This window comes from Adiantum capillus-veneris, chromosome 22 (assembly GCF_014529385.1).
Source record: "Adiantum capillus-veneris isolate H3 chromosome 22, ASM1452938v2, whole genome shotgun sequence".
Classification (NCBI taxonomy): Eukaryota; Viridiplantae; Streptophyta; class Polypodiopsida; order Polypodiales; family Pteridaceae; genus Adiantum; species Adiantum capillus-veneris.
Window position 1 is genome coordinate 46,305,805 of NC_140952.1, and position 16,049 is coordinate 46,321,853.

At 48.7% G+C, this 16,049-nt stretch overlaps 1 protein-coding gene across 1 annotated transcript in view; it reads right to left on the reverse strand.

Moving 5' to 3' along the window:
- Positions 1 to 16,049, reverse strand: part of SCY1 (SECY homolog 1) — a 98,562-nt gene that overhangs the window by 66,625 nt on the left and 15,888 nt on the right. The window contains exon 3 of the mRNA XM_086495396.1: positions 15,151 to 15,536. Within this exon, the coding sequence (XP_086351522.1) occupies positions 15,151 to 15,536 (386 nt within the window). The remainder of the gene's footprint in view (positions 1 to 15,150; positions 15,537 to 16,049) is intronic.

The following is a 16,049-nucleotide window of genomic DNA, read 5'->3' on the forward strand; positions in this document are numbered from 1 at the left end:
ACTGTATAATCCATCCCCCACTCACCCTAGGCAGCAGTACCACCTTGGGAGGGAGTGTGTCACAAACAAGAACTGGCACAGTAGGTAGACCTACGGCCTTGGCCACAACTGAAGCTACCATGCGTGGAGACTCCAAAACTGTCTCGAACATGGAACCAATCCCGGGTAGGAGGGGATGGTACTCTCACCTCAGGCCTGGAAAGCAAACCGAAATTGGGAAGTCTGCCTCCTCTTCGAGCACATCTGTAGTAGGGTCGAAACCTTGATGCCAACGTCAAAAGTAAGCTCGAGCTGCCCTGATGCCGAGCAGGCTCATCGAGATCACTTTGGTCGCCATGTCTGCAGACTCGAGGTAGTCCCCTCTCCCGAGGATCTGGACATCTGTAATCTTGTCCACATCGGAGAGAAGACGGGCCTGCAGTAAATCCCGAACTTCACCCCGACTGGGCCGAGTACCAATGATTTTACAAATAACCGAAGTGGCCTGCAAGCGCTCCACTTCGGCCATCAAGCTCGCTTGCTCTTCTGGCAAAAGAGAAAGTCGAAGGGTCGGCTCCGCGGTGTCGGGGGACGGGGCTTCTGTGGAGTCCCTCTGAGGTGGAGCAGAGGCCGCCATTTTGTGTCTACTGTTGAGAGGATAGGGTCGTTGGAGGCGAGGCGAATGTCAGCAAGCTGAAAAAACAGCCTAAAGGCTAGAAGAAGACAAAAAAGGGGTGGAAAAAAGGGGGCGAGGGGGTGTACGAGGGCTGAGGCCAGGGGGCGGAAGGCTGAAGTGGCGGCAACTGGGGGGGCGCGGGGGCTGGCTGTACCTGCACAGCAGCGCGCTGGGGGCTGGCCAGCGGCGGGCAGGGCAGCAAGCAAGGGAGCGCGCAGCGCGAGGGAGGAGGGGGGATGCGGGGGCAGAGGCGAGGGAGCTGCGCGTGCAGCGCGGGGGGGTGGGGGTGGGGGGGGGGGCAACAGCGAGCTCGCTATCGATCGAACCAAATCTCCGTGTAATTAACAAACTGCGGACAAAGTTTGTGAGCTTTGATGTGTATTAGTTACCAACCATACGATATCCTAAGTGCCTGACCACCACATGTGGATCAAGAATCTTACCAGGCCACAGAAGATGATGCCATTCACAAACATCCAAAGGCAAGAGTTTCGATTTCTGAAAGTTGACCGTAAGGCCTGCTGCCAGGCCAAATGTATCCAATGCCTGCATAATTTCACGCACATCATCTTGGTTATTGCGGGGCATGAACAACGAATCATCACCATAGGCCTTCCCTGCAAAGTCTTACCCATTGGGTAATTTCAACCCGTGAAGACGACCAAGCGAAGTCAAATGATCCAAATACAATAACAAAGGGTCAGTGGCAATGGCATACAGCAAGGTGATAAGCCGGCAACCATGTCTCACGAAACATCCAAGAGGCCAAGGTTCTGTCAGCTCCCTATCAAGGAGGCCTGAAGATGTACTATGAGCATACAAGAAGTATACCACATTGACCATCTTAGGACCAAATCCAAGGGCCCACATTGTGACAGCAATCAAATCCCATTGTACCGTATCGAAAGCCTTTTCAATGTCTACCTGCATCACAAGAACATCTTGTTGGGTATACTTTGCATATTCCATTCCAATCAATACATTAGCCAGATTATCCAAAATCTGGCAATGAGGAAGGAAGCCATACTGCGCGGAATGGATACCAGCCATAAGAGGTTCCTTGATACGGTTCACAATGATTTTAGCCAAGATTTTATATATAGCCCGCATAAGAGTTTAGTTTTTTCCAGAAAAAGATCCTTCTATTAGTTAATGAAAATTGCCCATAGGGCTACAACCACCTCTGCAAGAGAGGGCTACAACAATCATGATGGGGAGACTCTCCCAATGAAAAAACAGCTATCTACAATGAGGCTAACTTAAGAGATGGGAGGAGGGAAGAGCCCACAAGTGGACGATACTCCCGTCTGAGCACACCCTGGACCATGGTGAAGATAGGCCTAGGACGGCAGAGTCGAAGGAAAGCCTCTCTGCACTCCCGCATGCGGTCAGAGCTGCCCTGGAGTCTCTCGAACTATCCTCTGAGAGTATGGACCAGCTCTAGCCAAAGATCCCAAACAGTCTTTGCTGGTGGTACAGGGCGAGCCTCGAAGATGCGGAAGCAGCGGGCCCACCAGATGAACCAAAGTGTCAGGCCACTAATGAGCTCCAACCACTCCTCTCTCTCACTGCAGTAGACCAAGCAACTGCTCCCCATGTGTACTGCCGAGCTGTGGAAAGAGCTTGCATCACTCGAAGAACACAAAGCCACACCAGTTGTGCCAAAGGACAGTCCCAAAGACAGTGACGCTGACATGACTCACCTAGGTTGTCTGGAGTCCCACAACCTCTCCCAAAAAGCTGCCAAGAACTCAATTGTGAGACCCTCCTCCTGCCAATGAGGTGCTGCAGCAAGTCGAGCCTCTTTCTGCGCTGCCAATATGTGATGTCCCAGTCGAACAGTGTACTGAAAGAAAGGGACATCTCGATGGTCTGCTGAGGAGAAAGGGTCCCTCCAAAGCCACTCTCCGAGATCCCACTGTACTCGTGCCAATGGAGAGCTCTCCCAAACCCACAGTCTCCAGTGGCCAGTCTCAAGAGGCGCTGGGTCGGGATTTATGACACAAGTCCTCCCACAAATGCCCACCACTCGGATCCTCTGAAAACAGCACTTTGCCACCTGTGGAGCCTCTACTGCAACTCTATGTAAATGTTCCTCACCATGTAGCTCGAAAAACAAGGAGGGTATAATCTCTGAGCAAGCCCGAACTGAGATGAGAACCTCCAATCGCGTGAAGGCTCCGATCCATCTGGGCGGTGCTGACTGGAGAGGTGTGAGCCACTCAGCTGGTACTACCTCTGAGATGTCCTGACACATGCTTTGCACCCCTCTCATGCCTTGAAGCTAAATGCCCTGAAGTTCCTCTCACAAGCCTGAAAACTGTAACCAGTCACCTACAGAGCGTGTTGGACCCTCTGCCATGGGACCCCAGGAAACATGAGGCCGACTACCAACCAAGTGGCCTCTCTGAGTGCTAACCATGGGGTTCCAAACAAAAGGCTGTCTCAGGTGCTCCTCCGTGCAAGTAGGCTGACGCTGCTCCAGGACTCTCCGCAGTTGCTCCCAAGATCGGAGCAGACTCACAGCGAAGCGGTCCTCCGGTCTCCTACTCCAGCCAACTCTGCGCATCTCTGTGAAAATCCATCTAGTCGAGGGTCGGCAGGGGCCTCCAGCATGAGGCACCCTAGCACTAAACCGCTTAAGCAAGAACTCCTACGGAGGCTCCTCACCTAGAAGAAGTCCTCTAATGATAAACTTCCCAAGAAGGGCTCTCCTCTGCTATGCTGGGTCTATGATCCCCAACCCTCCTTGAGAACAAGGAATAGTGATGACCTGCCATGCCACTTTGGCCCGGGCTATCTAATTGTCACGCACTGACCAAAGGAAGTTCCTGAGATACCTGGCAGATACAAGAACTCGAGAAGATCCAACAAGAAGTGATGTACCACATAGTAGCCAACAACACCTAGTTGGCCACTACAACACTGCCTGCCAGAGAAAGTCGTGCGGAGCTCCAATGTAACAACTTTCTCCTGATAGACAGGAGGAGGAAAGCAATCTGCTGCTCGGGAGACAAGTCCAAACCAACCTGACAGCCCAAGTACCGAACTGCAGTCCCTAGAGGATTCCACCTAAAACCCTCACCTGGCATCCAATCGGGCATAGGAGCACTACCAACCGAGAAAGCCATTGTCTTTCTCCAGTTGATCAGTGCGCCATATGCACAACAGAAAGTCTCAAGAGCCTGCTCACACCTGTGAAGGTTGGCATCCTGCCCATCAAAGTACAAGGCTGAGTCATCTGCAAACTCAGCGTCCAGTAGCTCATCTCCCCGAATAGGAAGCACTAAGCCACGTAAACCAACCTGCTATGAAACTAAAAACCTGCTCATCGCCTCAGCATAGAACAAAAAGAGGAAGGGGGCAAGAGAGCAGCCCTGTCTGACCGAACGTGTGAGCATGAAACGATCACCTCCACCTCCTGACAAAAGTACCTGACTATGTGCCTGTCTGTACAAAGCTGGCACCCCTCTGATTCAAGCATCTGAGAAGCCCATCCTACATAGAGTGCCCTCCAAAAATTCCTAGTCAACTCTGTCATAGGCCTTCTAAAAATCGAGAAGAAGAATCACCAAATCCTCACCACGGAGCCGCGCGAGGGCAGAAGCCTCCCAAACAGTAAAGATGTTGTCAAGGATACTACGCTCCTTGACAAAACCTGTCAGAGTCCCATGTATAATGCTCTCTAGCAGTGGCTGAATCCTCAAACTCAGTGCCTTGGCAAGAATTTTGTAGGCTGAGTTGAGGATGGTGATGGGGCGCCACTATCGAATCTCATCCAAGGAGCCACCCTCCTTGGGAATGAGGTAAATCAAGCCCTCACTCATGCTGTCATGCATCTCTTCTGTGTGCAGGATGCACTGAAAAGCCTGTAGAGATCTGAGCCAAGCAAGCCCCAATACTCCAAGAAAAAGCTGGGAGTCAAGCCATCCTCACCTAGACAGCTACCACGGGGGAGTGCTCTAAGAGCTGTGTGTAGCTCCTCTAGCTGAAGAGGCAGCTCAAACCTCTGGCGCATCTCCTCAGTCACAAGACAAGGCATCTCTGCCCACACCTGCTCTGTGCATGCATCGTGACGCTCTGACTAAGGCTTTGCAGACAATAAATCACGGTACAAGTCAGTAGCAACTGCACACATGTCCTCTAGCTCTGAAGCAACTGACCGGTCCGGCCTCCTCAACTAACTGACCTTGGCATGTGTATGCCGAGGTCCCACTGCCTCAAAGAAAGCGCTTGTCACTCTGTCACCCACCGAGGTCCACGTAGATGCATGTCGATGGAAAGCAAACTCATGGCGCCTTTCCTCTGTGCTGACGACCTCCTAGCGAGCCTGTTGTAACTGCTCCTCCAACCAAGGACTGTCTGGATGTTGTTGCTGCATCTTCTGCAAGGAAGCAACGCCCCGTCGGAGACGCTGCTCCTCCTCTCTCGCTGCAACCAGGCGAGCAGAAGACTCCTCAAGAAAGAGTCGACTAAGTAGAGCAAGTCCCGAGGCCACTCTATCAACAGGAGAATCCTGCATGTCTAAGCTCTCTGTCCAAAGAGCCTTCGCTCGCTCTCTAAGCGCCGAGTCCAGCAAGACCCTCTCTGGGATGCGAAGCATCGTGCTCCCCCTCCTCTGCCTGTCAGTCACTGTAAAGATCACTGGAGCATGGTCTCAGAAGGAAGTCCTTGCCAGAATGCCAACTGTCCCACCCAAGTCACAGAAATGGTCATTGAAACCGGCCCGTGGGGCGGTAGGCTTTGGCTTTCACCCAAAATTCTTTACTTTAGACACACACACAGAGCACTTTGCAAAGGAAACCTGTGACGGGAATAAACACTTCAGCACACACGGCTCGGAAGCTAGAATGCTCCGAGCAGACGCCGAGAACCTGTAGGCCCCAAAATTGGCGCCCCTTTCGGTATTTCTTTATACTTTGAGAGGGTAAATTACAAAGTAGAGTCCTTTACCTGTATCCCGCTAGATACTACCAGTTTTGGCCAAATTTCGGCAACATAACAGCCCCAAAACTAGCACGAAACCAATTCCCCTGCTAGAACTCACTTCCACTGACATATACCCACTGATTCCTGCCCAAAAACAGTAAATTCAGCACACTGTATTTACTGGTTTTTGCTCTGTTTTCAGCCCCAAACAGTCCCCTAGCTGTCCTCTGCCACTGGGTCACGATTCCCAAGGGTTCTGGTGTCTGTATGGCTGAAAAACAGTCAATTTTCTGTGCATACACAGCGCTGAATTTGCACCTGTACGGTGAGGTTAGGACCCTCACCGGTGCCTGCTTTGGAGTAGCAGCTAGCTACCCCTGTTCCTGCTCAAGGAGGCTCTTGCCTCAGCACAAAAGCATGAAACCACACAGTTGTACATCAGTCAAATGAAGATCCCTCTTGTGGGGCATCACATAACTGCAAGTAGGGGACAGAGAGAGCAGTGTGTAGCGTGGAGGGCATCACTCCTAGCACCACATTGTACATGAGAGGGAAAGAAAGCACTCCATAGCTCTTAACCTGTGACAGTAGCATAATGAAGCCTCCCCCCCCTTAAAATTCAGCACCACTTCTTCTGTAAGAGGCAAGTCCATGAAAATCTGCACTTGGCGCATTTACAAGCATTTGCCCATTTCAGGGTTGCCGCCTAATAATCTCCCAATTGGTTGCCCAGTTGACTTCGCGGCAGAGTTGTAAAGTGTTCCCCTGGTCATATGGAAGGTAATGACGCGAACACCTTTCACGGTCCAAAATAGCAATTCCCTAATGTTTAGGAAATGATTCCGTTGGGCTCCCACTGGTCATCTGACCATCTATCTATCCGCATTGGGACTGCATCCAAAAGTGCAATGTGGCCCAACTGTCGGATACTTTCTGTTGGTAGTCCCACCTTGACTTTATGCCTTTATTGAGTTCACTTCCTAGTATCCACCAACTTACTAAGTCCGACGGGGGGGACCTACATGATCTTGCTCTGAGCTTAGACGTCCTCCTACTATACGAATTCCAGTGCCGACCACTTCCCGTCTACAGGTGAAACTACCGTTCACATTGGCCATACAATGTCCGACCATTTGCAACTTCAAAAAGAGGGTCTCAAAAATAAAACAAAATCATTGGAAAGAAACCAACAACTAAGGTTAGCAGTTGCCACGTTCTCGTGACATAGTTAACAGCTGCCACATCCTCATGACAGTCACTAGTGTAGAAGCGATCTATCCGAGATAGATTCACGCCTCCCACTCTACAGTCCGAACGAGAGAAGGCCAGGCTGTCTGGGGGCCTCGCAAAGCTAGAATGTTGCCACACATCTGAAACCCGCACAGTCATACAAAACCTCTCCAACATGTTGAATTCACCCCCTATGCACCATTGCTCTGCCTTCGGCAGAGACTCAACAATCTGAGACTAAAACTCTGCGCGTGCACTCGCCACATTGGGCGCATAGATGTTCAGGAAGCCCACGAGACAACCCTGAACCTGCATAGTGACCCACTAAGCCCTGCCTGGCACAATAATCCCTCTGCCCACAATGGCCTGCAGCAAAGAATCCGCAATAGTCATACATACCCCGCCATGGATGCCTCCAGGTCCAAATGCAGCTGACCAAATACTCTCATATCATCCACGCAAAAGATAACTACAACGTCTAATGCGGCTCTCGCACAGATGATGCTCCTGTAGCATAAGAAGGTCAATCTCTCCTCCCACAAGGCATTGTTGAAGCTCCTGACGCAGTCGGCCCCTCTGACGTTGAAACTGAGACCCACCTAATCCTTGTATGTTCCATGAGACGATCCTCATGGGGAGCGAGAGATAACTGATGTTGCCGCAGCAGCTAGCCGAGCTATCTTCGAGGTTGGCTTGGATGGGGAATAATCCGCATCCGAGCGTCCACCAGATAGGCGTGACTGCAAAGAGTGTCTAGCCCAAGCCCAAGTAGATTGAGCCATGCGTAAAGCAACCTCCTCTGTTCAGGAGTCCTCATGTATGTCTACATAGCATGGCGGGCTTTGCGTGTCAGCAAAAAAGTGAACCTTCTGTGTTTGGAGGTGTCACAACAAACTTGGCCAATGGCCAAAGAGTCTCAAGCAAGTCTGTAACCCCTAGGTCTCCCATGTGATGAGAGAACTCTAGAGAATGTGTCAGCAGCCACTCCAACACTGAGTCTATAGTCCACTCAACCTGGTCCCTGCCGCATAGGGGAAAAGAGAAGCCAACCACTGAGTCCAAGGCCTCTATCCCCCTAGCTGCAAGGAACAGTACATGAACTCTGAAGCAAGCTGCCTCAAGGTCTGTTGAGGGGTCGCCGAGAAACGGTGTAAAATCGTAGGCAAAGAAATCACAACGGTGACGATGTCGAAGCTCGTCAGACCACGAGGAACTGCTGCAAAGGGAGACGTCTGCACCAGAAGAGGGGGTCGCAAGAAAGGTTGTTCCTCTCTTGCTAAGCGACTCGTGGCAAAGGCGATGCCAAGAGATCTCCTAGCAGTCGAGGAAGGCCCTGCCCCTTGGGATGGCTACGGGACTGGAGCGGGAGGAGGTGAGGGAGCAGGGGGAGAGGGGAGGGGAGGCGAGGCAAGGGGGATCAACAGAGGTAGGAGGGCGAGATGGAGAGGCAGAGGGAGGAGGGGGGGGGAAGAGGGGGGGGAACTCGGGGGGGGGGGGGGAGGAGCTCCCAAGGGTGAGGCTGAGGTGGAGGCTGGAGCAGTGACCTCATCCTGCTGAAGAGGGTTGAGTCGGCTCCCCGTGGGAACCCACTGCTTCTAGGCAGGAGCCTGAGGACCACTCTGAGTGCCAGGCTGGCGCGGTGGCCCCTGCCGACATCAACCACGACCCTGTTGCCAGCCCTCCTCCGCTTGAGCCCCAGGCTCGGAGGGTGGCTCTACCTACGTACTCTGTGACTCTACCTGCTGTTGTTGGCCAACCCTTGAGGACTGGGGTTGGGCCTGAGATGTAGATCGGGGTCTCCTCCATGGACAGGCCTTCGCAAGATGGCCCATCTGTCAACAAATGAAACACTGATTCGGGAGGCCCGAATACTCCACGCTCTGTCTGAACCAACCCCCACTCACCCAAGGAAGTAGAATAACCTTGGGGAGAGTGAGGTGTCCCTAACCAGAACATATACTGAGGGAATGCCGGCCGCCTTGGCAACTACTGAGCTGAGGCTGCCGTGCGAGGTGTCTCTAAGACAGTCCCAATCTTTGAGCCTACCCTGGACCAAAGTGGTAAGTACTCCATCCTCAAACCAGGAAAGCAGACGGAGATGGGAAGGTCTGCCTCCTCTACCAAAACATCTGAAGCTGGGTCAAAACCCACTGTTGAAAGTGGGCTCGAACTGCTCGAACGGTCAAGGGGCTCATCGCAATGGACTTGGACGCCATCTCGGAGGTCTCAAACTCCATCTGATAGTAGCCGCGTCCAAGGAACTGGACGTCCAAGATCTTGCCCACGTCTGTGAGAAGGCGGGCCTGGAGAAGATCACGCAGCTCTCCTCTGCTGGGTATGGTGCCGAGAATCTTGCGGATGACGGAGGTCGCCTGCAAGCGTTCCACCTCTGCGGCTAGGCCCGCTTGCTCTGTAAGTGATAGAGCAAGTTGAATGGTGGGCTCAGCAAGGTCGAGCGAGGGGCTTCATTGGAGTTCCTATGTGGCGGATCTTGAGCCTCCATCTGTTTGCTACTATGAAGAAAAGGCGGAGAAGCGTCGACGAAGGAGGAAACTCCTGCTGGACCGAGCACGTCGAGGGTGCTGGCGAGGCCCGACAAGCAGGAGTGGCTAACGGTAAAGTGCAGGCGGACGGGGGAATGGGCTAATAGCAATGTGCAGGCAGTCGGGTGGGGCAGTGGGCCGGCAGGCGGATAGGGCAGCGGCAGGGGGCAGGCGGGTAGCGGGCAGTGGCGCCGAGCAACGGGTGCGGCTGGCGAGCAACAGGCAGGGCGATGGTCAGCGGGTGGGGCTGGCAACGGGCAGCAGGCAAGGCAGAGCACGTAGGGGGCGGGCACAAGGGCTGCGCGCAGGAGGGGCAGAGAGGCTACACGAGGGCGGGGGGAGGGGTGCGGTTAACAGCAGAGAGCTCGTGTATGTTCTTGTTCAGCTTGGCCGGAAATGGCATAGGTTTTAACCCGCATAATAGTTACCTGTCGCCAATGCAAGAACTGCTCACAAAGGCAATAACTTCAACAAACCCTCTTTCCAAGATATCGGCAACGCCCACGCAATGTTCATCATGTAAAGCAAAGGTTCTTTTAGAGGCTCCCAAAAGGAGATTAAAAATTCCACGGTGAGCCCATCCCAGCCAGGCGAACGCCATCTTCCAAGAGCAAGCAATGCCAATTGCAATTCACTTTTTGTAAAATCCGCCTCCATGGCCAAAGCATCTTAAGGCAGGACAATTAAATGCACTGTAGATAACAAAAGTTGGCGTGCATGAATAACTTCAGCAGATGCCGCGGGGGGAGCACCAAAAACATTCCTAAAATGAGACACCATGCATCCACAAGCTCGCGCTTTGAGGTTGTCCAAGCTCCGGATCGGAACATAACCCGCTTAATAGTTTGAGAAGCCCTTGAATGATGTAAGTGCTTAAAAAATTGTTTCGAGGCACATCCCTTGTCTACAAATGCTTGATGGCGAGCACAAGTCTGCCATTTAACCAATTTTCAATAGTCATTATGCTACAAGCACACCCAGGTCTGAAAACATGTGTCAGCTAAGAGTTGAAGCTGGTGAAACATATGTTTGGCGTCCTCAACATCGCCACGTAATTGAAACATGTACAGCTTGCCATAGTCCTGAATTACACTATGCACACGTACGACAAAGCGAACCCAAGCAACATCACGATCAAGATACATTCGGGCAACTAAAGGGGAAATAACATCATAAATCATTTCACGAAATTCTTCTTGCGAAAGATAAGCATTGTTGATGTGCAACAGCCGTCTCTTAGAGAGAGGCTGATCAAGGTGTAGTTGACCATAGCGCAATAGCATCACAACGGGAGTATGATCAGATAATAGCAAAGAATGATCTATGTGCATTTCTCATACAAACTCATCAAATTGTTTCATGCCGAGAACATACCACCAATCTAATCTTGCACGATATGTAGAAAGAGTTTATGTTGAAAACATTGGGATGCAAGAGGGTCCACAAGTCCAACATCTGTGTGCATGCAGCAACAAGATCTATCCAAGCCTGCAATTCTATGCTCAGCATGTGCAAATGTCCTATGGTGTTATCCGATAAAGCGGGTGCATTGTTAAAATCACCACAAAGCAGGACATTGGAAAGCCATGGATAAGAAGATATCTCACGCCACAAAGCAGCTCACTATCCTGAGGCCGTATACCCATAGACGCCACCAAATTCATAAATATGGCCATTGATCGTACATTGGACCACCATCCAACGACTCGCTAGATCATTATACGCCAGAACTGGCTGCAACTCATGCCTAACCATAATCAGAACACCCGACAAACCAGCATATGCTATCCAGTATCCTGCTAAATACGAGCACATAATCAGGTTGATTATGCTCTTGCAAAACCACAATATCTGCCATACATGTATGTACATAGTGTCAGGTTAATCTCCATTAATCAGGATTACATAACCCACGCACAGTATATGAAATGCATTTAACACAACTATGCATTCAAGAGATATGTACAGAGGCAAAGTAAGGAAGTGACTAAGTTGACGTGCCCATAAGCACATCAACATCAGTAGCCCGTGACTCAACCACACTATTCTGCATGCCTGTCTCAGAGGCAACAAGGCTTGCAAGTGATTGAGAAGTCCCATGAACCACGACATCTCTGTAAGAGTGCAGCACCTTATTCCATGCATCTGCAAGAGGTTTTTGCCTCGTAGATTTTACTTCAGAAGGTACATAATTACAAGAGGAGAGCTATGAACGCATCTTAACAGTTTTCTTCGGGGTCACCTAGGGAGATCCTTCCACTGAGTCCACCTTCTTCCCTTTGTTTTTAGTTTTAGGAGTAGACACAGACTTTCCTTTACCCCGAGGATTGGGGGAAACAGCAGGTTTGACCTTGCCTTCATCCACAGGGAAAGCATCAGGCAACGTAGAAGCCGCAACAGCGGCAAATGTGGGATTAGGGACTTCTCTCAGTAGAAACCACAAGCGTAGGGACAGCTGAAGGAGGGGGTTGCAAAATAGGCTCAGAACATTCAAATGGCATATGTCCAAATTTTCCACAACGAACACATAAATTTGTAAATTTTCCCCATCTGAGCTTGAAAGGGCGTTTCCCAATGAGTGGGTCCCCCGAATTGACAGTAATACCTTCAGGGGTGGAAACATCCATATCCCAAAGTACACAAAAGCGATTTGTATTGGCATCAAGCTTGGGAGAACAAATCACTTTCCCAAATGAGAGGTGAGCATAGGAAGAAAGTAGCGCTTAGTGCGTGGGAAATCGAGGATTTCCACCCATACCGGGAACTTATGACGGATTAGGCTTTGATAGTCCTTGGTAAGGGCCATGGCAATACATGTGTCATCTGAGTACCAAAGAACAAAGGAGACAACTCAAGCACCATATTATGGGCATCAATGTCTGCTAGCAAAACTTCATAGAATCCTCTGGCACCAAAGTAAACACCTCGAACTGCCTGGCGTTTCAGAAGGGAGTCTACCCACTAACCCACATCTTACGCAGTAGGCATCTTGCCCGGAAAGAACAAAATAATTGCATTTAAAGCATATTGCACCACTGAGTCCATTAAAGCTTGAACAAGAATGAGCACTTCAGTAGCGGGTTATTACCCCTCCCAAGCGTTCTGAGCACTTGCAAAATCTTCTAACAAACACGCTCGGATTTCACCCATTTCCGGGGACTCATGTGCCATCTGTTTTCTGCGTTTGTATGAGCTGATAATGGGCACACCGGAATCTGACATACACTGAGAACTTAGCGTTTATGTACAGCTGACTACTGTAAGCCAAAAAAACAAAATTCTGTATACCTTCATAAGTTCAGAATAGTCTGAACTCACGAATTATAAGAGGGAATAAAGCACTCATAAAACTATAAAAGCAAGGGACACAAGAAAAGGAAAGAAAAGAAAAAACAAAAACAAAAAACAAAACAAACTAACTAACTAACTAAATCACTTTGTTTGCTACGAAACAAAACTAGATAAAACAAAACATTATTAATTTAAAAAAGTTTTTAGAAAAGGCATGCGTAAAATAAGTTGACGCAACTTACTTGGCTTAAAATAAGTACTCAACTTTAAGCAAAAAAGGATAAGACATCTTAAAAACTTAATCCTCGAAATCAAACTTCACACAACTTCTAAAGAAAGTCCTCACATAAGCTAAATACGAAATCAAAAAATGAATACTACTACAAACCTACGAAGAGCAAAGATCCAAACTTGACAATATCTGACCTCAACTTTGCTACTTGTCCAAACAGGAAGAATAAGATTATCACCTTTAGCTTGGACAACAGCTATGACATCCCTACTCACGTCGTCAATGCCCAAGAGTAGGTGCAAGTTTGTATAGAGGTCATTCATGCTTTGAACATACTCTACAAAACCAACGAGCTGAGTCTCTATCACCCTCAGGAGGTGATGGGCATACTCAGCCATGATAAAGGCTAGCATTTGTCAAGCTATAGTAAAAATACTAGACGTGATAGATCAAAACAATAACATAAGGTGTTATTAAGTCAAACAATAAGTGGGTTTTTTAGCTCCCCACTTCTATTGAATTTACTACTGATTATCTTGAACATTCCAAAGGAAGAAACATTAAAAATAAACTTACTACGATGCAAAAAAGAACGAATGTTTTTCATGATTCTTTTGAATGAGTATCCTTTTTCAACTAGTAAAGAAATAAGATGGCAAGATTGAACAACAAAAGCAGATTTACTAGCACAAAGACGAGAAAATCTAAATAGTTGAGAGCAAATGACACCATACTTAGCTAAAAGAGATATGTTCGAAGAAATGTGAGGCATACGGATGATATTTAGATTGGCATATTCTGGTTTGAGGCGCTTATCATAGATATCTACTTCTAATCCCAAGGGAGTGGAGTCTGAAAAATCTTAAGGTCTAAAAAGGCACAACAATTTTGTACACTACCCACTATACTCTACCCAAAAAACTATTCTGTACACAAACCTGTTTACTAAAAATGGACTGCGCCTAAGCTGGAGACATTATCAGACATTGTCTGTGTTACACAAGAGCACCAAACCTGAACAAACGACCTGACGAGCTTCTGCTGAACACTCACTCTCCCACACGCACAGGCACAGGCACACGCACACGCACTTTTTTTTTTTTAACCTAAGCAAACAAGCTGTATAAAGGGCTGAAAGACTGCGCAAGGACCTTCCTGCTGAGAGAGAATCTGCTGACGTTGCGCTGGGCTGAAGAGAGGTCGTTGAGAGAAACTGGTCGCGTTAGGGTTCACAGGCCAAATCGCGCAGCAACTCGACGCTCAGCAGCACACACACTCTCTCCCCCCACACAAATAGCATCAGGCACACCCACACACAACACATACACCTAAACACAGAAAACCAGCCTTCCATCACCTGGGTCAAGTTTTGGTCGCTACGGTCCTTATGGCACCAGCGCAACTTTCATCTATTCCATCAGCAAGATGTGGATCCCTTTCCTCTGTTCCGGATTTCACTTGGGCAACCCTTACATTTTGCCCTTGATATTGGGGACATATCCTTGGATATCCTACAGCTCTACTATGTGTGCTTTTAATGCCTTCCCCTTTCAGAACACTTCTGTGTTCTTCTTTGTATCTAATCTTTCTGATGGGTTTTCCTCACGTTTGAGTTTCCCATCTGTAATTAATTCAAGATTTACTTTATTTTTTAAAAAAAATCTACACACACACACAGGAGGGACCCATCACATGGCAATGACAACAATGTGCTGTTCAGATGGAGAGCCATGGCAAAGGCAGAAGTCGTCTGGAGGAGGGAGGGACAAGGGGAGACACATCAGTCATCGATTAACCGGCACAGCGGCAGGGACCATCAGTCAAAGGCCGGCTGCGAGCAGAGTGTCTGGAGCAGCAGCAGGAGCATGCGAGCTGTGGCTGGCCAGAAGATGTGCAGATGGAGAAGCAGCACTGTGACCGGCAGCGGAGACGAGCAGACAAATTCAGAGGTAACAGGGCGAGGCAGGCTGAGCAGCAGCTACATGACACCATGCCTCTTTCTCTGTCTCTCTCAATCGATCGATCGATCATACATTTACTACATGTTGTTTTAATTTCAATATTTCCAGAGATCACAGGCAGTTGTACTCGGTTCTTCTCATGGGCATCTAGCAGATGCAAATAAAATATTTCCTTCCCTCGCAGCAGACACAAAATTCAATAAAGGACTGTAGGCATAAGGTTTTGTTGACTTGTGAATACACAAAGCAAAACAGTATAATCACAAGATAAGGCAACAAAATTTGTAAGAACATGTGCAAAGCAAATACCTGGAAGACAGCAAAACCCACGGATGCATAGCGGGTCCACTGGAGAACTTTCTTTCTTCCAGCTTCTCCTTCCTTCTTCTGAAGATCTTGAATTTTAGGGTATAGCACACCAAGTAGTTGAAACACTATTTGTGCATTGATAAAGGGAACTATACCAAGAGAGCAAATTCCAAGCCTACCAATACCACCACCAGAAAATGAGTCAAGTGTTCCCAACAAACTATTCTGGTCCAAGCTTCCTTGAAAAGCTGCCCTGTCAACTCCACTAAGGGGTATGTATGTTCCAACACGTGATAAAGCTAGCCATGCTAGGAGCTTCAAGAACTTTCCAGGCAATTGACCTTTGAAGAAATCACCAAATTCTATTGAGCTATCCTCAATAGCCGCTGTCAATACAAAAAGCAAAGGTTCTTTGAATGTCTTCAAACTAACATGCAAAACTAAAAAAGGCAAGTACTTGGGAGTGAAGTGAACAAAAACAACGGTAGCTGAGCAACTCATCTTACAACCCTCAAGGACTATAAAGGCAAAGTATCATTGATTTTGCCCAAGATTCTAAAACAGCTTCTTGACCACATGAACCTTGAATGCGCCATAAACATAAGTGAGGCATATTGAAGTTGTTGCTTCAGTACAATCTCTACAACTTTGATTTGAAGCTTAATGCTTACTTCCACGTTTCATCCACTTGAAACTGGGACATTAACATGCTATGTTTCTGATACAGAACAGTGATATCCACATTACAAGACTGCCCCATTGCCCTCTCTCTAAGCATCACTCAGCATGTCATTTGCCAGCGTAGCTTCATTGTGAAATTGATTGTTCAAACTTGAGCAAGCTAACTTGACTTGTCAACTCAACACATATACACCTCTTTAAGGTTAAAACAGTCTGAG